This window comes from Sitophilus oryzae, unplaced genomic scaffold (genome assembly GCF_002938485.1).
Source record: "Sitophilus oryzae breed Bouriz unplaced genomic scaffold, Soryzae_2.0 scaffold_1508_pilon_pilon, whole genome shotgun sequence".
NCBI classification, from domain to species: Eukaryota; Metazoa; Arthropoda; class Insecta; order Coleoptera; family Curculionidae; genus Sitophilus; species Sitophilus oryzae.
In genome coordinates this window covers 1,147,792-1,173,392 of record NW_022146179.1, presented here as the reverse complement: position 1 = coordinate 1,173,392, position 25,601 = coordinate 1,147,792, and the positions used below count along the sequence as shown (strand labels likewise).

Genomic DNA, 25,601 nt, shown 5'->3' with positions numbered 1-25,601 from the left:
TAGCAGCAAACGAGGATCTCGATTCCCGTAAATCTGAACAAGACTTCAATCATGTTCCGGATTGTACGCCAACTCAAACCATCGAGTCCACACGCCAGCTTCGGAATGGCTAATCGTGCAATGTTGTTGTTTAGCAGGGCTTCTCTCAGTTCAATCAGGGTCTTCCATAGATTGAGATAAGTCGGCTTACTCGGGGACCATTCCTTGGTGACCAGGTAGAAGATGTGCCTTGCTTGACCATGTGCATTGTCGGTTAGCCTCAAGACGCTTCCAACCTCTGGATCCTGTCGGCGTAGTTCTCCGACACGCCCAAACTTCTCATTGAACGTCGCAGCGATTCCTCTGGACATCCGCAAATCTCGAGCCACACAATGAGCGAGCGAATAATCAGGAGGCACGGAAAAGAGGTCTCGTTGATCTTCTTTGGTTACACCATAGCGAGCCTTCTCACTGCTGTTGTATCGGGCCATGAAATCGTCAAAGGACATCTCCGAATCAGGGGGATCAAAGCTGCAGGTTCTCACGGTCCCAGCACGATCTTCTATTTCGCCTTGGTAGGGGCTCAAACGGTTGAAATGGACTACCCTCGGTTTTCCTTTTGGCAATTTTCTGATACGGTATACGACGTCATTAATTCTATCCATGACTTCGTATGGCCCTTCCCACGAGGATTGTAGCTTCGGAGATAACCCACGACGTCTCTGCGGGTTATATAGCCACACCAACTTCCCTGGTTGGTATCCTCCATGCTCAGCTTGAATGTCGTAGTGTTCCTTCATTCGGTCACTAGCACTTTGAATATTTAGGCGGACTCTCTGATGAATGTCGTCCATCCTTTGACGTAGTGTGTGGACATAATCTTCTCCGGCGACTTCTTCTCCCGGTCGGCAACCAAATTTCAGATCACAGGGTAGGCGCACTTCCCGTCCCATAACGATGCTGGCTGGAGTTTGCCCTGTAGATTCTTGGACGGATGAACGGTAGGCCAACAGGAACAGGTGAAGAAATTTGTCCCAGTCTCTTTGGTGGTCAGAGACTACTTTGGCCAGATAACGGTTGATAGTTCTGTTCATGCGTTCAACCATCCCATCGGATTGTGGATGTAGAGCAGTCGTCCTGGTCTTGCGGATGTTCAGGACTTCACAGACGCCTTGGAACAGATTGGACTCAAAGTTTCTTCCCTGATCTGAATGAAGCTCCATGGGAACACCAAACCTGCAGATCCATTCTTTAACAAGGGCATCAGCAATCGTGGACGCTTCTTGATTTGGCAACGCGTAGGCCTCGACCCATTTGCTGAAGTAATCCATTACTACCACAATGTATTTGTTGCCATCGTTCGTCTCCGGGAAAGGACCAGCCACGTCGATCGCTATTCGTTCGAAGGGACTACCAACATTGTACTGGCGCATAGGGGCTTTACCACGCTTTTGTGGCCCATTAATGGCTGCGCAAATGTCACATTTCTTACACCAGGCCCTCACATCTTCTTTGCAGTTCACCCAGTAGAACCGTTCACGCAGCTTGCCAAGTGTCTTGGTAACACCAAGATGTCCTCCGCTGGTTCCATTGTGAACTTCCTCCAAGACTTCTGGGACCCTCTTTCTTTGGAATGACGATCTGCTCTTCTCTTCTTCTTGTCCTCCGGTCTCTCGATCACACGGCGAAGTAGTCCGTTATCTATTACTGGGCGAATTCCACTGGGCCCAGTACGACTTTTACATGTTGGCGAATATCTGCAAACTTCTTCCCACGTTGGTCTTTGGCCTGTGTTTTTCCAGTTAATTACTAAACCTAATTCTGGGTCACTGGTTTGGTCATTTGCAAGATCTTCGGGTGCCAACTATCATTAACCACAGTTGTTCTTAGGAGTTTCACTTCTTTCTCTTCTGCTCGGGAACAATGCTTACAGTCCTTAGCGCAAGGTCTTCTGGAAAGTGCGTCGGCATTCCAATGGATTGCCCCAGCTCGATGTTCTGTGTCGAAGTCAAATTCTTGTAATTGTTCAATCCATCTAGCTACCTGCCCTTCAGGATTCTTAAACTGCAACACCCATTTCAAAGCAGCATGGTCTGTTCTTAACAAGAACTTTCTTCCATAGAGATACTTGTAGAAGTGTTCCACTGCTTTAACTACTGCTAGTAATTCTCGTCTGGTTACACAGTAGTTCCTTTCCGGTTTTGACAAGGTCTTACTAAAATATCCAATGACTTTTTCTTGACCATCCTGGATCTGAGACAGAATAGCGCCTAACGCAACATTGCTAGCGTCGATATCCAATATAAAGTTTCCGTTGCCAAGAGGGTAGCTAAGTATGGGCGCACTAGTCAGGTCCTTCTTCAATTTTCGGAATGCCTCGTCAGAATCTGAGTCCCAAGAGAAACGCCTCTCGCCTTCGGTAAGTCTGGTCAATGGTTTTGCGATGGTGGCGAAACCCTGTACATAGCGGCGATAATATGTGCATAGTCCCAAAAAGCTTCGTAGTTCATGTTTATCTTTAGGTATTGGCCACTCTTCCACTGTCTTGGTCTTCTGTAGATCTACCGCAACTCCTTGGGAGGAGACTACATGTCCCAAGTTTCAAACCAGAGCTCCCTAGTCGCTTGAAAACTTCTTCCAAATTCTTCAGATGATCGTCAAAGGATTTCCCAACCACTATGATGTCATCCAGGTACACTAAACAGGTAGTCCAGGATAGACCCTTTAACACAGACTCCATTAGTCTCTCAAAGGTAGCTGGCGCGTTGCACAATCCAAAAGGCATGACGGTAAATTGCCACAGTCCGGTGCCCACCGAGAACGCTGTCTTCTCTCTGTCTTTCGGCGCCATGTCGACTTGCCAATATCCACTCTTCAGATCTAACGTAGAGAATATCGTTGACCCCGCCAGCGTGTCTAGAGTATCGTCTATCCTCGGCAGGGGATAACTATCCTTCTTGGTAACATTATTGAGCTGCCGATAATCAACACAGAACCTGGTGGTACCGTCTTTCTTCTTTACTAGTACTACCGGCGATGTCCACGGGCTGTTAGATGGTTCGATGACACCCTCTTCTTTCATTTCTCGAAGGATTTTATCAGCTTCTTCACGTTTGGCGAGCGGAAGTCTTCTCGGATTTTGTTTGATTGGTCGTGCATCTCCGGTATCAATTTTGTGTTGTACTAAATTGGTACGACCTCTCTGTCCTGCTTCTCCTTTATCAAACACATCTTGATACTTGATTATCAGGTTTCTCAATTTTCTTCTATTTTCGGGAGATAATCCTTTAACGTTTACTAACTCCTTCACCATTTTGTCCGGAATTTTTGAAGTCGAAACTTTGGAGGCTTCCACGCTTCGAACGACTGAGGAGACCGAACAACAGTACCCTAAGAGGGTTCCCTTCTTCAAGGATACAGAATAATAATTCGTGTTCATTACTCTCACCGGTACAGTTTTCTTCGCTCGTAGCAGGGCTTTTCCAACAGCGATCCCTCGTCCTATTTCGCTGTCATGGTTCCTTGGCTCCAACAGAATAATACTCCCATTATTCATTTTACCTTCTAGGCAACCATCCAAAAATATCTCACAGCGCTCAGGGATCGAAACATCTTCTGCTACCACCACGCGAAGCGTCTCCTCACATTTTCGATGCAGAACCACTTCTTCTTCATTTATTTTCAAAATTCCTTGTTTGAGGTTTAGCTCAAAACCTCTAGTGGTCATGATGTCCATTCCGAGAATAAGTTCATCTGATATCTGCTACTAACACTGGATGTTCAAAACTGGTGCTCCCAATAACAAAATTAAGGTTTACTTCCATGGACAGCAGCGGAGCCCCCGTGGCAGTACGTAGTCGCCATTGTGTTGTTTTTTTTAACCTTCTTCGATGTTTTAAGAATGTCCGGTCTGATGATAGTTTTCGTCGCACCTGTATCCAACAGCATGGTCCGAACTCTCCATCAACAAAACCATCCACAAAAATGCTGTTGAATTTGTGTTGTAGCGAGGCGACTTGAGCAGTTTTCGTTGGGGCATGTTGGGTACAGGTCGACGTGTGCCCCTTCATTTCCTTTAGTAGTTTTCCGACCTCGACGAAGCCGGTTCTTCGTTCTTCCTTACAACGGCTTCGCACGTGTCCCACCTGTCCGCAGTTCCAGCAACGAATCGGTCCCTTCTTGCCCATGTACTGGTCCATTACCTTCCGAACAATCCCTTCCACGGATTCGTCGGAACATTCGTCGATGGTCCGTACTCTTTCCTAAAGACCGAGAACTTTGTTTCGCGGCCTCAAATTCTAGGGCACGTGCTAAAGCATCCACCAAGTGCGTTGGGTGGGCTAGAGAAGTGCTTGTCTTGTCTCTCGTTGTCACGTAAGCCGTCGGAGAATGCCTGTACTGCCAACCGCTCCATAACATTCTCTGGCGTAGCAGTGTACGCAAGGCGAACGAGGCGGGCTACGTCGGCTTCAAACTCCTGCAGAGACTCATTTGACTTTTTGAATGCGATTTTAGCTTGGGAATGATAGACATGTTCCAAATGAGCTTGGCCGTACCTCATTTCTAAATGTCGTACCAATTGCTGATAATCTCCCTGTTCCGATGGTGACAATGTCATGCAGAATATCAGTCGCATCTCACTCGCAGTGCGACAGTCAAAGCGGTAGCCTTTTCAGCGATTGTCCATCCGTTCGCTCTCACAGCGGCCTCAAACTGGCAAAAAATAATTGGCCCAAGGGTTTTTCCGTCAAACTGTGGAGGCTTAATAACTGACTTTGAGATATACTTATTTTCGACTAGTTTCGGTGCCTCCTGATGTTTCTTGACATTTTGGTGAATTGGCCTTTTCTATTTCTTGTTTTTAAAATTTCGATTTTTTATTTACATCGTCCTCAATTTGTGTTATTTTGTCTTGTAGCTCCGCAGAATTCTCTATAATCTTTTCTCTTCTAATTCCCTGGAATTTTCTGTTATCTTTTCTTCTAAATTAAGTATTTTATTATTAAAGCTGGCCTGTATGTCTTTAGAATTTTCTGCGATCTTATCTTCCAAAATATTAATTTTATCACTGATTTTCTTCTTCTAAATTAACTTCCAAGTTAATCATTTTACTATTCAAATTGTTCAAGTTGTCGTTTAAATTGTCTCTGTAATTCCCGGGAATTTTTCGTAATTTTATCTTCTAATTTTTGTAAGGACGAGTCAAGGTCACCTTCCAACTCAAAGCAAAATGTTTCAGGATCCTCACCTTCCTCCACCAAAACGTCTCTCAGTCTGGCTTGCAAAATGCTTTTCTTTCCATCTGTCTCGCACTCTCTCTCTTCCAATATGCATTTCAGTTCGACACTTTCTAAGTCTTTCAACAATTTTTTTCAGAGCCATGGTCAGTCTTTTTTATTCTTCTAGTCTATCACACACGCCACACTTCTTGACACCAATTGTTACGTTTTTCGTCGGTTCCGTGTGGATAGAAAGCACAATTTATTTAAACACTATTTATTTAACACTAACGCACAAAAATAATAACGATAAAAGACTTATAGAACTATTTAAAAACGATTTATAACTAAGAATTTATTTTGAATTTTAGCGCGTCAACTGTCTATTTATAACTGCCCCCTCTAGGCCACTGCCGCCGGCTTTTATACCTACAGCAAAAGAAATCTAGAATAGTCAATAGATCGTTAGGCGCATAGAGAAGGTTTTCGAATGTTCTCGTATGTACGCGTCCATTCTAGTGGGTCTCGATTCTTCTCGAACGAATGAATCATTGCGGTGTCTATGCGATGTTAAGGTCATCCGAGGGCGGGCCATATTGTGAGGTTAGGTCGAGTCCACACCGGCTCGCAACAGTATAATGAAAAAGTACAAAATTCATCTTTTCTGTTAGCATGGAGCTTTCAGACCAGTTATACCATAATAAACAACGATAGGTTTGGTTACCTAAACCGTAAAATATATTCGGTAATTTTAATTGGAAATATTAGCACAAAAACAAAAAAAAACAATGTTCTGTAGTTTTAAAATTCATTTATTTTATATGATTCTGGGCTAAAAACTCATGACAAAATAAATTCTTGTTATGACTAATATTTTGACCAAACGAATTCTCAATGTAAGGATATTTACATACCATATAATTTTACATTAATTAGGTATTAATCATAACACGATATTAATAAAAAAAACAAGTGTTGTATTTTAAATATATATTTAGGGACTAAGTAAAAAATATATGTATAATATTCTTACTACATTTACAGGTTCATATTAAATAAAATATTGTAGCCTGAAAAAAAATATATATTTAGTTAAATGCTACTGTAAGGATCCAAGCAGAAACCAATTTCTCATTGGCTTTTTGTGTTAACATATTTGCATAACAAATAACATAGTTATAGCAAATAATCTAAAAAAAACGGCGTGAAAGACGGCTGGGAATGACGATTGATAATTTAGCGAGGTCAATCTTAAACTACACCATTTAAAAATTATTTTTATTTAATATAAAAATTAATTACATTACCTTAGAGCGCCTTTAAAAAATAGTTTGAGCCAAGAAAATGTCGTCTAGGGCTTGACCACGCTGAAATTATCATATTTTCATTCCCCAGTCGCCTTTGAGGCCGTTTTTTTTCGATCGTATGGTTTATTAACTTATTACTACTAATAACTACTAACTTATTACATAATTATTAAATATTACAAAATTAGTATGTATAATAATTAGTATATATCATAAATTTCTAGTTTTATAAAATATGAATAATAAGACATAATACTGTATGATCAAAAAAAAAACGGCGTCCAGTTGGCTTGGAAATGATGATCGATGACATTCCCCATATAATTTTACATATAAAATAACAGCGATCTTCATTTTATAGCCATGGCTGATGCCGATTTTTTTTGATAATGTCGAATTATCGAAATATCTGTTGCAAAAAGTACAATATTATAATATTTTACAAAGTGTAGAGCTGAAGCATAATTATCTTAACCAAAAGTTAATAATGAAAACATGAAATAGAAAGTGATTTTCTTTTTAAATTCTCTGATATATTATTGTAGATATTTATATTAAGTGTCATTTCTTTGTAGGTATCTGATATTATATCTACCCGATATTAAATATGACTTGAGTCCTGTACTATGCCATGATTAAATATGCAAAACTCAAAAATATATTGATTTTTATACACAAACAAGTAAAAGTCTAGAATATGCGATTCTAATCACTATCATAACTTGTCTCTCAACAAAAGTATTTCTGTAGCTCTCCCTAGGGTTCACATCTCTCAACTATTTTGCATAGTAGCATTACGTCGATTTAAATGTGATGTAAAGGACCAATTTCATATGCACTATGTAATTAAAGTAACAACTTCCACACCATGAATATCTTCACTTCCTAAAAGAAAATATAAACATGAAGTTGGTGAATATAAATATCTACATTGAGAATACATTGTGAGCAAAATAAAAATAAAATTGACAATCAATGACATTCACCATATAAATTTACATTTTATAGAATGACATAAATCTTGCTTTCAAAGCCAACCCTAATACTTTTTTTTTGGTGGTGAGATCTTATACAACTATTGTGTAATTTTAGTAAAATAATATTAATATAATATATACAAATCTATATATAAGGTGGCGCCTCTCATAGGACGTGAAGGCTTCAAGGGAAATGAAAGTGAATTTGTATGACTGACAGGGTGGCTGCAACGACGTCCCGTAATCCTGCTGTTAAAACAAAACAATTGGTGTTTATATATAAAAACTAGCTGATATGTTTTAACCGCAGGATTATGGGACATCGTTGCAGCCACCCTTAACTTGATTGACTTCTGAACCCTCCATATGTTCTCAAAATTTCATTTCAATACAAACTTCCAACAAAAATCCTTGAAACCTTCGTATTGTATGAAAGGCACCACCATGTACACTTTGAATCTGTGTATACATATTAGTATATAGTAATATTTTATACTAAAAAAATAAACTGTAAATATATATGTACTTACATATTATGACGGAATAGGTATGCTAACAAGATCATACTTCTTATCTAGTTATCTGCAGGATCCTAATATCTTAATGCAGTCTTAATGTTAATTTCCTAGGTGATGTTAAAACAGTTGAAACACCATAAATCGCGACATAAATGGCTGTGAAAATTCATCAGTTTTTAAATATTTTCTTCAATTCCTTACAATCAGCTGTTTTTGAGCTCTCTTTTGCTCGACTTTTTAATATCATGCTATGAATAAATCTTAACAGGGAAAACCATTTAATTTTTCTCTCACTATCTTTTAGAAATCTGAAATAAAATATTTATCTTAGTAATACAAAACGTAAATAGGCATTATTTTTTATAAATGTAAACATACCAATTATAATTTATGTAAACATACCAATTATTTGTATTCATAATTAAATACAACTATACGATTTTGATTCGGACAATATTGTAACAAAAATATAAATATTACTTCTTATAATATACATAATATATTATATTATAAAACAAATATTAACAATTAGGTAAATAAAAGGAAATGCGGCATTACCACAGAACAGTACTTACTTTTGAAATGACACTTCACGATGTTTAAATTCTTTAATTCTTACACATCTCCCAGTGTAGACCCATTTTAAATGCTAATTTTGGTCCTTTATATAAAATGAAACAATTATACACTAATAGTTTATTAATAGTTAAGAAATATGGAAAAATAAAAGCTGATCTTGCCAATCAGCTGTTTATTGACACTGTTGACCACGTCCAATTGGTCCAATTCCCCTACTATAGAAAATACTATAACAACAGAGCGGCGTTGCCAGATTAAAAATTAATCATAACGGTTGATGTAAAAATGACGAAATTTACAAATATTTCTTGTAATCTTTGACTTGAATCTTATTAAGTACTAAATAAAATTATAAATATCGAAATTTTCAAATGTAGTAAGCTCTAATTATATTATTATTTTCTTAAGATTTCCCCAAAGTATACGTATACAAAATTAAAAATAAACAAAGGCTTTGACAAATCTCCGGTAGACTTGGCAACATAACAAACAATAACAATAGGATGTTGGCATTCGCATAAAATGTAAACAGTTCCCCTGTGGGTTGAACGCATGAACAGAACTATCAACCGTTATCTGGCCAAAGTAGTTTTTGACCACCAAAGAGACTGGGCCAAATTTCTTCACCTGTTCCTGTTGGCCTACCGTTCATCCGTCCAAGAATCTACAGGGCAAACTCCACCCAGCATCGTTATGGGACGGGAAGTGCGCCTACCTTGTGATCTGAAATTTGGTTGCCGACCGGGAGAAGAAGTCGCCGGAGAAGATTATATCCACACACTACATCAAAGAATGGACGACATCCATCAGCGAGTCCGCCTAAATATTCAAAGTGCTAGTGACCGAATGAAGAGGGTACGCACTACGACATTCAAGCTGAGCATGGAGGATACCAACCAGGGAAGTTGGTGTGGCTATATAACCCGCAGAGACGTCGTGGGTTATCTCCGAAGCTACAATCCTCGTGGGAAGGGCCATACGAAGTCATGGATAGGATTAATGACGTCGTATACCGTATCAGAAAATTGCCAAAAGGAAAACCGAGGGTAGTCCATTTCAACCGTTTGGGCCGCTACCAAGGCGAAATAGAAGATCGTGCTGGGACCGTGAGAACCTGCAGCTTTGATCCTCCTGACTCGGAGATGTCCTTTGACGATTTCATGGCCCGATACAACAGCAGTGAGAAGGCTCGCTATGGTGTAACCAAAGAAGATCAACGAGACCTCTTTTCCGTGCCTCCTGATTATTCGCTCGCTCATTGTGTGGCCCGAGATTTGCGGATGTCCAGAGGAATCGCTGCGACGTTCAATGAGAAGTTTGGGCGTGTCGGAGAACTACGCCGACAGGATCCAGAGGTTTGAAGCGTCTTTAGGCTAACCGACAATGCACATGGTCAAGCAAGACACATCTTCTACCTGGTCACTAAGGAATGGTCGCCGAGTAAGCCGACTTATCTCAATCTCTGGAAGACCCTGATTGAACTCCAGAGAAGCCTTTGCTAAACAACAACATTACACGATTAGCCATCCGAAGCTGGCGTGTGGACTCGATGGTTTGAGTTGGCGTACAATCCGGAACATGATTGAAGTCTTGTTCAGATTTACGGGAATCGAGATCCTTGTTTGCTGCTACAACCCAAAGCTGAGATCGGGAGAGAAAATTGTAGACTGTTATTTCTACCAGACTTCGCAATGTACCAGGAGCCAGCTTTGCAAATCCTTCATTCACCGTGTACATCTCGGGACGAGCATGTACCTAAGAAGGGGGCAGTGTTGCGGACCGGTGTGGACTCGACGTAACCTAACAATATGGCCCGCCCTCGGATGACCTTAACATCGCATTAAAGAATAGACACCATAATGATTCATTCGAAGATTCGAGAAGTATCGAGTTCTACTGGAATGGAGTAGTACATACGAGAACAATCCAACCTTCTCTTCTATGCACCTAACGATCTATGGACTATTCTAGAGACCTTTAGCTGTAGGTATAAAAGCCGGCGGCTGTGGCCTAAAGAGAGCAGTTATAAATAGACAAGTACAGTTGACGCGCTAAAATTCAAAATAAATTCTTAGTTATAAATCGTTTGTAAATAGTTCTATAAGTCTTTTATCGTTATTGTTTTTGTTAATTAGTGTTAAATAAATAGTGTTTAAATAAATTGTGACTTTCTATCCACACGGAACCGACGAAAAACGTAACAATATCTTGAGAACGGTTGCTCGTAGCGATTTTTACCAAGAGAGATTTTTTAAGTGAAAATCACGGAACTGTATATTTTTACAGCCCTGTAATTTTAAACAGATACGGACGAAAAGTTACCACTCTTCAAAACAGTTAAATATGTAGGTGGCGCCCCCTACAAATAGAAATCATATTGACATAAAAATCAAATTTATCATGTCAAAAAGTTCCCAGACACCAATTTTCATCTAAATATTAACATTACTTCAGAAATTATTTGGAAAAAATCAAAATAAAAATGAAACTTGTACACCCTGTATCTCCGGAACTAAGCATTTTAGGACATACATTTATACGAACATTTTTACTTATTTTTATCTGCAGAATATGCTGGCGAAGTTTCCGGAATACAATTCGGACCACTCTGTATAGTATCTTAATCTAAAGAAGAAAACATTCGACCATTCAAGATTCAAGACCATGTTTTTGTCGAATGTTATGTTATGTATGAAAAATTAAGAGATATGAAAGTAGTGCCTAACCAAAATGTAATAATATACTGGGTGTTCCATTTAAAATAACAAAAATGCTACCACTTTTCAAACAATGCAACACTGTATAGCTGAAAATATTTTTTTATGTAGAAATCCAAATTTTCAATTTAAGGATAATAAATCACTAATACTAATCTCGCATAACAAAGAAACTTCTCTCACCTCTTGCCAACGCTTCCACCCCATTTTCTGTGACGTTTCCGCACCAACTGACGTTGATATGGGTCAAGTTTGGACATCCGTCGCTCAAAGCTTTTAGGGCGTGGTCTGTAATAACAGAACAGCCGTCCAGATTCAGTTTTTGCAGTTTGGAACAGTGTCGCGAGAGGACGTTGCATGTCGAGTCGGTTATCTGTATATACAAGCAAAGAATATTATACGCTCTAGAAGTCTCGTATCAAAAAAGGGTCCGTCTGTGGCGCAGCCCCATATACGGACCAGATTTTGATAAAAGACGAGACTTTTAGCGCGCATAATATTCTTTAATAAATGTTCAATGACTATGCAATCAACAAAACTAAATTATTTATCTATACTACTACCAGGGTTGCCAACCGTACGGTAATTACCGTATTTGTACGGTAATTTCTGTTAATGTGCGATATACGGTACAAACTTATTACCGTACATAAAAGTACGGTATTTACGGTTTCGTACGCGTAAATTTACGGTATTTTGAGCAGAAAAAGCCACGAGTTTGTTTTATTTTGTGATCAACAGTACTTATTAATAGAGTTATTAATAGAGTAAATGTAATTAATTTCATTACGAGAGCTATCTATGAATGAGAAGCAGAACTACACGTAACCGGGAACCGTATTTCGTAAGTACAGTGTGTAAGCTGTGGTATATGCCAATCTGCAGTTCCCCGAAAAAATTATTTAAATATTTTTTTTCGAATAGGGTATGGCCAGGTATAATCTTTGGGATATGGTGAATAGAGTGACCAAAACCCAGCTTTATAAGAATAAGAAATTTACACGTGCTCCTAGTACTTCATCTCAAGATTAGATGGTCACGAGTCACGAGACCTCAGATGCGGATGACGACATTAGTTTCGATGATCAAATGTGTCTATTAATAACTGTTTAACCGTTTTATAATCTTTTTATAATAATTTTTTCTATTAATATACAAGGTGAGTCTTATGAAATTTTTTTCGAAAAAAAAAATTTGGATTTTTTTTTAATTTTTATTTAAAAAGCTTAGTATCTTGATAATAATGGCATATTGCATTAAACCTAGATTAAACCCTTGATTAAAATGACAAGAAAAAAAACCAAAAGATCCAGCGATTCTCAAAATTTTATCAAAAAAAAATCGATTTATATAAATTTTCAAAGCAAAATAACTCCGTTATTTTCGACTTATGTGAAAAACGGCATAGAGAAAATATGTTTATTTTATCGAGGTCTACCAATTCTGAAAATATTTGCACTTATTTCTGAGTCACCCTGTATAATGGGGGAACATGCTCATGTTCCCCCCTTATACGTCAACAGAGGTTTATAAATGTTTATTTATTAAACATTTTTTAACGGTAAAAATCTACGGCGCGGTACGGTAAATCAATGTTGAGAAGTTGGCAACCCTGACTACTACCTGTGTTATACCTACTTTTTTGCAGTCATTCAAATTGAGATCTTCAATGTTCGAGCACAGTTGAGCCAGGGTTTTCATTGAGCCGTCCGCTATGGACTGGCAACCTCTCAAAGAGAGTTTTCGCAAGAATCCACCGCACCTGCGCGATATATTCTCGATAACGGGTCCCTCCACGTCTTTCTGGAAATCGAAAAGATCGATCTTTTGCCAGTTCGAACCGTCCAGTGCCAGGACGTTCCAAGCTTTGGACACTTGAGCGCAACGACATAGAGATACCACGTCTAGGTAGGAGAAAATGCGCAACAGGAGCTCTTTTGGGAGTTTTTTGTTAATGGGTGCCTCATCGTCGTTGAATACCCTATTAATCTACAAAATAAAAGAGACGTATTCAAATGAAACACGCGTCCAAAGCGTTTTGGTGTATATTAGATACCTGGTACTTGGCTGCTTCGACAGCCATCCTTGCTGGCCGGTCTAATTGGTTTAAGTATTGACAACACTGTTGTCCCTGATGTCGTTGCCCGGTCTGCGTATGTTGAGAATGTCGAAGGTATGGTAGTCGAGTACTGCCGCTACGGTGGCGCCACCATACGATTTGATCGTTACTAACATCTAAATGGTGTATCCTCTCCGATAAAGGTGACACATCTGGGTACTGATACAAACCATATGCAATTTTTGTTAGAGTACTGTTAAGCTATTGTTTACATCTTGCAATGTTGCCAGATTCATTATATATAGTTGCCGTCAGCAATAATTCTGGAGTGTTCTCGTTACAGATTTGTTCCGTTTAGGTTTTATATTTAAACGTCAGTGCCATAGAGAAAGTAATAAAAAGAGAGTGGCAGATTATATTAGGACAACTGGTATAGCGTTTCAGTTTTCCTGTCGCGCAACTCAGATGCCCTAATTTTGTACAAATTGAGCTTCGACTGACGTTTTTGTTTCCATCTTCTTCTAAAAGCAGCTGTACAAGCAGTAATAAGAGTGAGATCATTAGGACGTCGAGTATTATTATTTATCATCACTCATTGTCAGATTGGCAAATAATTGAAAACGTGATTGAAAATTAAATTGCACAAAACAATTTTTAAATGCATTTTTGCAACATTTGTGCTTGTAAGTTTGGTGTAATTAAAAGTACATTTAATTCTGGGTTAAATTGTTGTTTGTCTCCCGGGCAGCTATAAAAACAACCGAAAAAAGGTAAATTAAATGTGAGGTTAGATTATTAATGATAATGTTTTTATTTTAATTAATACTTTTCATATCTACAGATTAACAGTATTAACGTAATTACCACGATCGCTGCCAAGTTTATGCCTTATATAGTCAGGAGTAGAAAAGTATTGTATAATAGTTTATACTATTAAACTATTAGATATTTAATATAGTACATAGTTGTAATTAATAACATAAATAAATGAATTATTTAGTAGAAAAAAATATCTTGCTATTAGAACAGCATTTAATTATTTTTTAATATACTATATGATTAATAAGCAATATGGCATTTTTATTATTTTCCCTAAATCTTCATTGATTCGTATTCATTGAAACTTTTGTTGACGCATTTTTACTATTTTATCTTCGAAAGTTAAATTTGTCAATTTACTTATTAATGGGGATGTTTTGTGATTTAACTTTCGTCGATAGAATGGTTAAATGCATCAATAAAAGTTTCAAATAAATTCAAAGTAAAACCAGCTTATTTAAATTCCCCGGCGCATTCGCCAAAAATTTTTAAATTAGTTTGTCCTGTTGTCACAGCAGCGCTAGTGAATGCGGTTCTAATTTTTACTATGCGATCTGTATCTCTCTTTTTATTACTTTCTCTATGGTCAGTGCGCGCTCTGGAGTGAGATCCTTTGCCTACGTGTTTTTCATATTTTTCATTAATTACGTGTTTTTAAATATGGAGTGGACAAAAGAAACTTTGACTGAATTAATTGAAATGTATCGACAAAGACCCTGTTTATATAAAATATGATCAAAATTACTTAAACAAAAACGTAAAGATGCAAGCTTATCAAGAGCTTGGAAACATTTTAACGAGAATTTGAAGTACTCATTCGCAGATAATTTTTAAAACTTCTCATTTTTTAAATTCAAAAGTTCAAGTAATGACATGTGCCCATATATATCTGCAGAGATTTTATGCAAGTATAAAATATCTAACCCGCAGTTCGCTCCCTTCAAAATTTGAGGGAATTTGCAACTAATCCGTTAAGAAAATGAGAGATTTGATATATTATTTACGTTAGTGGGCAATGAAAGATATATCCCCTCGCAGACCAGATCGGCGGGATGACAGATCCAGCAGCAGGACAGATCGTTTAAAAATACCTCTCGTGTGTGTCCACCAGAGATATGGAAGTGGTTTCTATATCTCTGGTGCCCACCTAATGACTAAAGAATACAAGGGAGATGTAACACCCATATACGGGCTTATGGAGTGGTTTATTTTTTGTAGAGGTTATTTTATAAACATTTATCAAAAATATAAATATTTCTTATTTATAAATATTTCTTTTAAAGCAGCTAAGTTAAGAAAAATATGTACCATGGCACTGTCTGAAAGTATGAAAACAATTTGGTCTCGGGTGTTACTAGTCCTTGTATTCTTTAGTCATTGTATTCAAAACTGTATTAATACAAGAGCATAAGTTAAGCAGTTGACTGATATATGTATTACTGTCGTTTTTAAGTGAAAAGTGATCTCTTGTGAAATAGATATTATTAAATAATTAATAACACGTTTTTACAACATATTATCTAAATGCTCGAGAGTACATAATATGCACCCGCACGAGACAGGCAGTATTTGTGCCGTCGGCTTGCAGGAATTTTTGTTATAGGACTCTGAATTATGGTTGGCAGCGACTATATACAGTGAAATCCAACGAAAATTACATCATAATAAAGGCTTAAAAATAACATTTGGAAGCAGTGAAAGTAGTATCAAAAACGAATATTTAGAATGTGAAAATGAATGGAACTTCTATTCTATGTAAGCAGTGATCGTTTTCCAGTTTGGTTAGATTTTTCTTTCCTAAATCATATACACTTTGTGAATGACAATAATGAAATAATTTAATAAATAATAACATAAAATTATTACTACAGAAATACAGAGACGTCCACTTTTTTGTAGCATGACTAAACTTGTTGACGTGTGCCGCAACTTTTAGCACTCCTTATCTCCGGACAGGCATGCACTTGACTGCGATTAGTCATGCGCATTACCCCATACTAAGTTAAGCAATCCTGAAATTCCGATCAGGCCGATCAATTCAGCAGCTAACTGAAAATTTGATGTGAAATTCAAAGCAATTAAATTCGTATTTAAATAAAAAAAAGGGAAACTGAGAAGAAGACAAACAAATACAATACGATCGAAAAAAAAAGGCGTCAGCGATGGCTATGAAATAAAGATCGTTTTTCACTTTATACTTAAAATTATTACATTACATTTACAACTGGACGCCAGTGGCGGATACAGAGAGGAGGCACATGGGGCCAAGCCCCCCCCCCCTAAAATCTATAGATTGGGATAAATATTAGGCTTTAAGGTTAAAAATGGCGCGCTAAAAAAGCATATTCTGCATTACTTTTTATTTGGCCCCTCCTAAAATAAATTCCTGTATCCGCCCCTGCTGGACGCCGTTTTTTTTTCGAACATACAGTAGGTTGAAATCAAAACAATCAAAACGCGCTTATCGAGACAGTTGCCTAACTTAAAAGGAATGCGTATGCCATAATTATTGTCATATGCAAATACAAGCAACCAAGTGCATTCCTGTTCGGAGACAAACATTATTGACATGTTGCTCTGCTACTAAAAAATGGACCACTCTGTTGAAAATATCTATGATCGAGGGTTTTAACACTGAATCGCGTTATATTTTTGATACATACTTTTTTACGAGACGTCGAAAAATTCCAATTAACTTCAACTTATCTCGGACACAGTGTATAATTTTAAATAAAGTAAAAATATCTGTATACTTCAAACACCACCAGGAATCCTAAAAATACATACACATACACATTCAAACGGAACGATAAAATTGGTAAACCTGCCTAAATAGGAATGGCTAAAATTCCTATTTAGGCCTTACTAACCTGACCCAACACCCAACCCAAATCTAAAAATTTCATAATACATGTATAAACTTTGTTCCTTTACAAAGCAAGTAATTCTTTACGATTTTCATTTACTAGATATATTGTCATTAAAAATACCAGCCAGCAGGGCCGCGTTGTGGTTCAAATTTTGTCCCAACATACCTCAAGGAGTTAAAGTAAATCGGTACCCTAGGCAACATTTCTTTTGCTGTCCCTCTTTTCAAAAAAAAATCAAGTAAAAATTGTTATTCGTAATACAGGAAAATTGATATTTAAGTTCAAGTGTTTTAAAAAAAAGTTGAACCATTATTTGAAAATTGACATGTGTTATGTGACAACTGCCATGACGGCAAATTCAAAAATTTATTTGGGTAAAAAATTATTTTACCCAAATATATTACTTACAGTGTTTTAATAACTCTGAGACTGAAAATTAACATTTTTTTAAATTTATAAGCAATAAATTAAAAAATCTATTATTGGTATCATTTTATCTTGTGTCATTCATACAAAAAAAAACTATTTCTTATTATTTTCGAAAATAAATTGACAATGTGTTATGTTTTTAAAGTCTCTGTATATTTATGAAACTTGATAAATATATACATGGCGGTCCGAATTGTATTCCGGAAACTTCGGCAGCATATTCTGCAGATAAAAATAAGTAAAAAAGTTAGTATAAATGTAAGTCCTAAAATGCTTAGTTTCGGAGATACAGGGTGTAGAAGTTTCATTTTTATTTCGATTTTTTCCAAATAATTTTTGAAGTAACGTAAATATTTGGATGAAAATTAGTGACTAGGAGTTTTTTAACATGAGAAATTTGATTCTGATATCAGTATGACTCCTATTTGTAGGGGGCGCCACTTACATGTGTTCTAACTGTTTTGAAGAGTAATAACTTTTCGTCCCTACCTGTATAAAACTACTGAGTGAAAAAATATACATTTCCGTGATTTTCTACGTAAAAAATGTCTTTTGGTAAAAATCGCTGCGAGCAACCGTTCTCAAGATATTTAGAATGGAAATAGTCAATACATGTCATTATTGACAAAAAATAAAAGTGTTGGGTAGATAAATTATTTGACTGAAATGATAAATTTGGGAACTTTTGGTTGCTTTAATTAATCATCAATTTTTCTTCGAAAAATGATGATAAAACAGTTTCTTAAACTTTTAGCACAAAAACATTTCAAATTTATGATTTCAGTCTAATAACTATTTAGTCAACATGTTTAATTTATGTCAGCGATGACAGGTATCGATAATTTCGATTCAAAATATCTCGAGAACCATTACTCGTAGCAATTTTTACCAAGAGACTTTTTTTACTTAAAAAACGTCGTAAATGTATATTTTTTTACTCAGTACTTTTATACAGGTACGGACGAAAAGTTATTACTCTTCAAACCAGTTAAAAAATATGTAGGTGGCGCCCTCTATAAGTAAGAGTCATATTGACATCAAAATCAAATTTCTCATGTCAAAACTCCTAGACACCAATTTTCATCCAAATATTGACATTACTTCAAAAAATATTTGAAAAAAATCGAAATAGAAATGAAACTTCTACACCCTGTATCTCCGAAACTAAACATTTTCAGACATACATTATTTAGACGAACTTTTTTACTTATTTTTATGTGCAGAATATGCTGCTGAAGTTTCCGGAATACAGTTCGGACCACCCTGTATAATAAAATAAAATCAAATTATTCACTCAAACTTTTCTCATGCACTTTTTTGGCTATTTAATTTTTTTTTGTCCCAATTTTTGTATATTATTAGAAGATTTTTGTAGTATGTCGCACAACAATTATGATTAATGATTAAATAAGACATGCTAAAACTGTAAAAACAGTTATTTCAATAACTAAATTATAAAATATTTTCCCATTTGTCGTGAATTTTTTGGCATGTTAGGCCAGTAAATAAAGGTTGAAACCACGGCCTAATTCATCGACCAGGACTTTTCAGGCGGACTGTGTACCTTTTGGGTAGTTTTAGGGAAAAAATTGTAACGCCGTGCTCAGCCAGCTTTAGCCAAAAAATGGTCCGAAATGGCAGTTTTTCCCGAGGTTTTTCCTAAATATGTGGCAAAATATGCATTTTACAAATTTTTCTTGGAGTAAAAAATGAAGCTTGGATAATTAACTACAAAAATGATCCTTATAATTATTAATTTTTTACGTATAATTAGTAGTTTTCGAGATATTCCGCCTCGAATATCCCTAAATTTTCTATCCAAGTCTTAACGCTTAGGAGATTTCAAATTGTTCAATAACCCGGCTAAAATTTAATATTTTTTGATGATTCAAAGTTCATTTACAAATACAATCATTTAAAAGGTAGAATCATCAGCTATCACATTTTGCAACTTGTTTGAATTTTGTCATATTTTATGATAAATGAAAATAAAAAACCGGGCACAGATTCCAATCCCAAAAATTTGCAGATTTTTATAAACTTATTCATATTTTCACTAATAATCACAATAGCTTATTTTAGCTTCTAGCTTTTTTTTACTCCAGGAAAAATTTTGTAAATTGCATATTTTGGCAGATATTTGCGAAAAACTGATCGGCCATTTTTTACGCCGAGACTTGAGTCTTTTCATGTCCTTATTTACTGGACTATGGCTGTATATTTTTATTTTAAAAAGCCATCAAACGTAAACTCATCAGTGACAATAAAAACACAGATAACACATAATCCAGATGGCTCCTTACGTGTTAAAAATTGTCACCCTAATTTCACTCCAATTTGGAAAAATATTGGAGTGACATTTGAATAATCTGAAATTTTTAGATATCTTTTCTCACTTTTTTGGGAGGTTTTGCTTCTCTTGCACAGATGTCGCTTGCACTTCAGTTGCGTGGTTGCCAAACGTTAATATTCGAAATATATTTCAATTCATTTATGAAAATAATATAAAATTAAATTTTTTTTTTTTCTTTTAAAAACTTATGTAATTTATTTTTTTTTTTTTTTTTTGTTAAATTAAATATATAAATATTTAACTTAATCGTTCAATTATTATTTTTTAATTTATTTTCTGTATTACTTTTTATTGTACAAATTATATTACGAAAGTTTCATATGACATTAACCTCAAAAATGATCTTTGAAAACAAACAAGAACAAACAGAGCTCTGAACAGAGCAACAAATGAACAAATAACTCATAAGACTGACTAATGATAAAGTGATTCATGAATAATTTAATGATATGAAGGCTGATGAAGGTTTAATTATAAACTTATTTTGAAGTTTGTTTAATTAAAATATAGGGAATACAATTATAAGCTAAGCAAAAATCAAACAGCTTTTAGAACAACCAAGAGAAGACTTGAAACCACTCGTGATAAACGTAATTTGGGTACATTCAGGTACAGCTCTTTTAAATATATTTCACTAAGGGTAATATAAATGATTTTCATAAAGAACAAAAGCTGCACCGAGAGACAATTTTGCATGACAAACACATGGTATATTGATGAATTATTACCTATGCATAAAATGTGTAAGGATATAGAGAGATGTAGTTAGGTAATTATATTGTTCTATGCATTTACGATTTAAATTTTAAGACCAACTGAAATTTCTAATGAGGAGGTAAGTGATAAGTAATTCTCTCTTTAAAATCGCTCGCTAAATTATACCAAGTGTAAAGTAAATATTGTCGTTATATTTAGCATATAGTGTTGATATAGGACTCGATACTGCTATACAGTTGATTAGAGCCCATGATGATGCGAAGATAATTAATATCACCTAAATTGTTTTTTTTTTTTTTCAAGAAACCAACGTAAAAGAAGTTTACAGATTTCAAACAGTCATCTAACCGTTATAGGTAATCATTTACAAAATTAGTCATTTTTGATTATAATATAAGGTACTTAGGTACATTTCTATCTTCTAGATCAGTAATGTCGTCATAATTTAAATGAACTCACAGATAGCAATGGGGAACTGCACCGAAGCAGTATTAGAAAATATTAGTGAAATAAAACTGTAATAATTATTTTTATTTAATTCTCTACAAAATCTATGTAATAGAAATAAATTTATTTAGTGAATTAAGTTTATGAAGTTTTATTTTTTCCTAGGAAAAAAAAATAACTTTAGTATTTTTTTTTTTTTTTTTTTTTTTTTTTTTAGTTTAAAAAATTATGGGGTGTTAGAATACATATTTTAAATAAAATTGCAGCTTTTAATTTTTATACTTGTTTTGCTTTTTATCAATAAAGAAACTAACGTGTAAGGGAAAATTCTGATTTGATTACTATGAAACCAGTATAGCGATAGATATTGTTTGATGTACTTGGTCGATTATTGGTAAAAACCAGTGAATGATGTTTAAAGTGTGAGTGAGCTACATCCGTTTTTTAATACTAATTTACTTTAATTACAAACTACACATTATTGTATGGAAATAAATTAGAATCTTTGGATAGATGTTATTTGTTTAGGAACTGTTTATTTACCTATTGTAGTTTTTTTTAAAACCTACCTTGAATTTAGAGAGAGCAAAAGGAGATGTCACTGTTGTGAACCATAGAATAGAGTTCCTTTTTATTTAGCTAGAAAAAAATCTAGTGAGCTTTTCTAATAATACTTTATATGAAGATAGTAAGAAAAAGCTATGTAGACGGCGGAGTCAGACGATGGCTATGAAATGAAGATCGCTGTCACTTTAAACGGGGTAAGAGGTGTTACGTAACTCGAGGGAACATGACTCACGGAGTGCATTATCCAAAGCCGAAGCTCTGGACGCCGCTTTTTTTGATCATGGGTTACTAATATGTATTCCAATCTGTTAATCTTTTTTATTTTAAGGAAGATTTAGGAAGGGTAGCTTAAACATGTTTGTCAATCAATTATAGCTAGTAGAGTGTCGGTGTGTGCAAAAATAGAGGTGATTATCAGTAGTTAGAAATTATATTATAACTGTTTTTTAAGGCGAACAGCTAGCTGATATGCTATATTGTTTTTTTTTTTTTTTTTTTTCATAATATTTAATTTTTTTTTACCTCAAAAATTAATGAATATTTTTATGGCAAGCGCCAAAATGTGCTAATATACAAATCGTACCATTGCATAATCGTTGCTTCCAGTTTTTTGTCAAGTACACGCGAATATTAAGAAAATATTTATTTTCCACCTCTTCAGCTTATTTAAAAATGTTTAGACAAGAATATATCCCTCTAAAAGTTTTCGGCATTTTGTATTAGACACTACTCTTGTATATCTAAGACAGACTAGTAATAACGTTGTAATAACGTAAATCATAGCTAGGATTGAAGAGAGAAATAATGAATTATTGTTGTAGTGATTTACGTTTTATTACTTTTGATTTTTTTTTCTTAATTTAATTTAAAAAAAAAAAAAAAAAAAAAATTTTTATTAATTGAAAAACGCTTTAAAAGGTTGATATAACGGTCTATATATATATTGTCTCTACAAGAAAGTCTATGATAACATAATTTATATTCAAAATATGACCGAATGATCCTGAATGTTGGTGCCAAATTCTCGCGTACATATGAAAACCTAGCTTTACAACTTATCACAGAAAATCTCTATTCCTTCCCTTATCAGAGAATAATACAGGAACGAACGACATATGCGACAAAGATAGAAGATATTTAGACGAGTATGTCGTTAGCGTAGTGTTTTTTTAATGGAATTATTTTAAAAGCCGTGTAATATATGGTAATCTGTGACGGTAATATACTTATATACCTTTTGACCTGTCTTTGATTTGTTACGTTTTTCGTCGGTTCCGTGCGGATAGAAAGTCGACAATTTATTTATATACACTATTTATTTATACACTAAATAACAAAAACATAAGCGTAAAGGACTTTTGTATAGAACTATTTACAAACGATTTATAACTAAGAATTATTTTTAATTTTAGCGCGTCAACTGTAATATTTTAGTCAACTGCCGCTCCTCCTAGGGCCACGGCCGCCGGTTTTTATACCGGCAGGTAAAGAAATCTAGAATTGTCCAAAGAGGCGTGCGCGAAGTTAGAAGCGCATAGAGTATGCGCTTTTCGAGATGTTCTCGTATGTACGAGTCTATTCTAGTGGGTCTCGATCCTTCTCGAACGAATGAATCGTTGCGGTGTCTATGCGATGTTAAGGTCATCCGAGGGCGGACCATATTGTGAGGTTAGGTCGAGTCCACACGGCTCCGCAACAACAAACCATGGCCTCCCTTCTTAGGCACAGTGCCTCGAGGTGGCAGGCCGAGATCGGTATACGGTGAATGACGGTATTTGCAAAGCCGGCCCCTGGTACATTGCGAAATCTGGTAGAAATAGCACTCTACAGTTTTCTCTCCCAATCTCAGCTTTGGGTTATATATAGCAGCAAACGAGGATCCCGATTCCAGATTACAACTCTGAACAAAGACTTCCAATCAGTTTGGTTCGCGATTGTACGCCACTCAGACCATCGAGTCCACACGCAAGCTTCGGAATGGCTAATCGTGCAACGTTGTTGTTTAGCAGGGCTTTAGCAGCTCAGTTCAATCAGGGTCATCCATAGATTGAGATAAGTCGTCTTACTCGGGGACCATTCTTGGTGACAAGGTAGAAGATGTGCCTTACTTGACCATGTGCATTATCGGTTAACCTCAAGACGCTCCCAACCTCTGGATCCTGTAGGCGTAGTTCTCCGACACGCCCAAACTTCTCATTGAATGTCGCAGCGATTCGTCTGGATATCCGCAAATCTCGAGCCATACAATGGCGAGCGAATAATCAGGAAGCACGGAAAAGAGGTCTCGGTGATCTTCTTTGGTTACAACATAGCGAGCCTTCTCACAGCTGTTGTATCGGGCCATAAAATCGTCAAAAGACATCCTCCGAGATCAGGGGGATCAAAAGCTGCACGGTGTTTCTCTCACGGTCCCATGCACGATCATTCTTATTTTCCGCCTTGGTAGGGGCACTCAAAAAAACGGTTGAAATGGACTACCCTCGGTTTTCCCTTTGGCAATTTTCTGATACGGTATTCGACGTCATTAATCCTATACATGACTTCATATGGCCCTTCCAACGAGGATTGTAGCCTCGGAGATTTTTAACCACACGGAGCCCTTTGCTCTGGTGGGTTATGATAAAGCCACGACCAAACTCACGCTGGAATGCTCACGCTCTCACGATGGCTCAGGAGTCTATGTATGTCGTGAGTGGGTCCTTCGGATTCGCTCACTCAGCACTTTGGGAGTATTTGTTAGGCCGGATATAGTGATATTGTCGGCGGTCCCATTGGCCTTGGAGCGGTTTTTGACCGTAGTGCATTGTGGACATAAAGAGGATTCCGCTCCGGCGACATTCTTTCCTATTGAGCGACGACCGCGTGCGGTCACACCAATTTTCAAGGATCAACACCAGCGGTTAGCGCGAACCTTCCCGCCCAGTAACCGATGCCTGGGCTTGGCGTTGGTGGGCCCTGTATTCTCCTTAGGACATGATTCCGGTCGTCATTTGTGGTGATCCGATACGGATGAATCAAGGTGAAGGAATTTGTTCCAGTCTCTTTGGTGGTCGGAGACTACTTTGGCCAGAACGGTTTGATAGTTCGAGTTGCATGGCGTTTAATCCATCTCATCGCGATGTGTGGGAAGTAGAAGCAGTGCGTCTGGATTGCGGGACTGATGCAGGGACTTCACACAAGACCCGTTGGAGACGATGATTCGGTGCAAAGGGGTTGATGTCTTGCCTGGGCATCAGAAGAAGCCCGAGGGACACCAAAACCTGCAGACATCTGTACGTCAACAAGGGGCATCACCAATCGTGGACGCTCTTGGGATGCAACGCGGTAGGCGCTCGACCCATTGGGCTCGGAAAGGTAAGTCCACCGAGTTCGAGCTACGCGAGAGCTGTCACATAACAACGGTATTGTCATTGGACATCCGTGGGTGTCCGTGCTCCGGGAAAGGTGACCAAGCGGAAGCACAGCTCGATCGGCTATTTCGTATCGCCGAAGGGGAGCATCCCAACATTTGCTGAACTGGGCGCGGGCATAGGGGCTTTACCACGTTTTTGTGGCCCATTGATGGCTGCGCAAATGTCACATTTCTTAACACAGCCTATCCATACGGATTCCGAAAATCGTGTGCGTATAGGGCAGTAGCTGGTCGCGGACGCAACCAATTTCGGTGCGGTTTGCAGCATTGGAGTATGACGACGGACTAGCGAACATGTAAGCGATATGTACACCCAAATGAGGGTAACGCTGGATCATGTACCATTGGTGAACTTCCTCCTAATGCTAAAGGGACTGCGGACTGCGAGTCTTTGGAATGAAAGCGGTCGTGCCCTTCCATCTCTTGTCGCCTGCGCGGTCTGCGCGAACAACGGGCGAAGTAGGTCCGTTATCTGACCAACAGAATTCCACTGAGCCCGTATGAACTTTACGGTTTCGGCGAATACTGCAAACTGTCTTCCGGTTTATATGCCTGCGTTTTTCCAGTTAATTACTAAACCTAATTCTGGGTCACCGGTTTGGTCATTTGCAAGATATCTTCGGGTTGGCAAG

General features: G+C 36.9%; 1 protein-coding gene and 1 long non-coding RNA gene across 4 annotated transcripts in view; both read right to left on the bottom strand.

Moving 5' to 3' along the window:
• LOC115878370 (F-box/LRR-repeat protein 20) overlaps nt 1–25,601 on the bottom strand; it is a 53,164-nt gene that overhangs the window by 20,442 nt on the left and 7,121 nt on the right. For 2 of the 3 annotated variants that reach the window (XM_030894843.1, XM_030894844.1), the window contains exons 2-4: nt 13,353–13,574; nt 12,935–13,285; nt 11,480–11,669 (exon numbers count right to left, since the gene is read on the bottom strand). In XM_030894843.1, the coding sequence (XP_030750703.1) occupies nt 11,480–11,669; nt 12,935–13,285; nt 13,353–13,574 (763 nt within the window). Of the gene's footprint in view, nt 1–11,479; nt 11,670–12,934; nt 13,286–13,352; nt 13,575–16,837; nt 16,948–25,601 lie in introns of all 3 variants that reach the window. The other variant, XM_030894845.1, reaches the window with a different exon arrangement.
• Nucleotides 7,317–8,463, bottom strand: LOC115878371. Its single transcript, XR_004049510.1, has 3 exons — nt 8,379–8,463; nt 8,013–8,308; nt 7,317–7,390 (listed from the first exon to the last, which is right to left on the bottom strand). It is a non-coding gene; the product is annotated as an uncharacterized LOC115878371 (long non-coding RNA).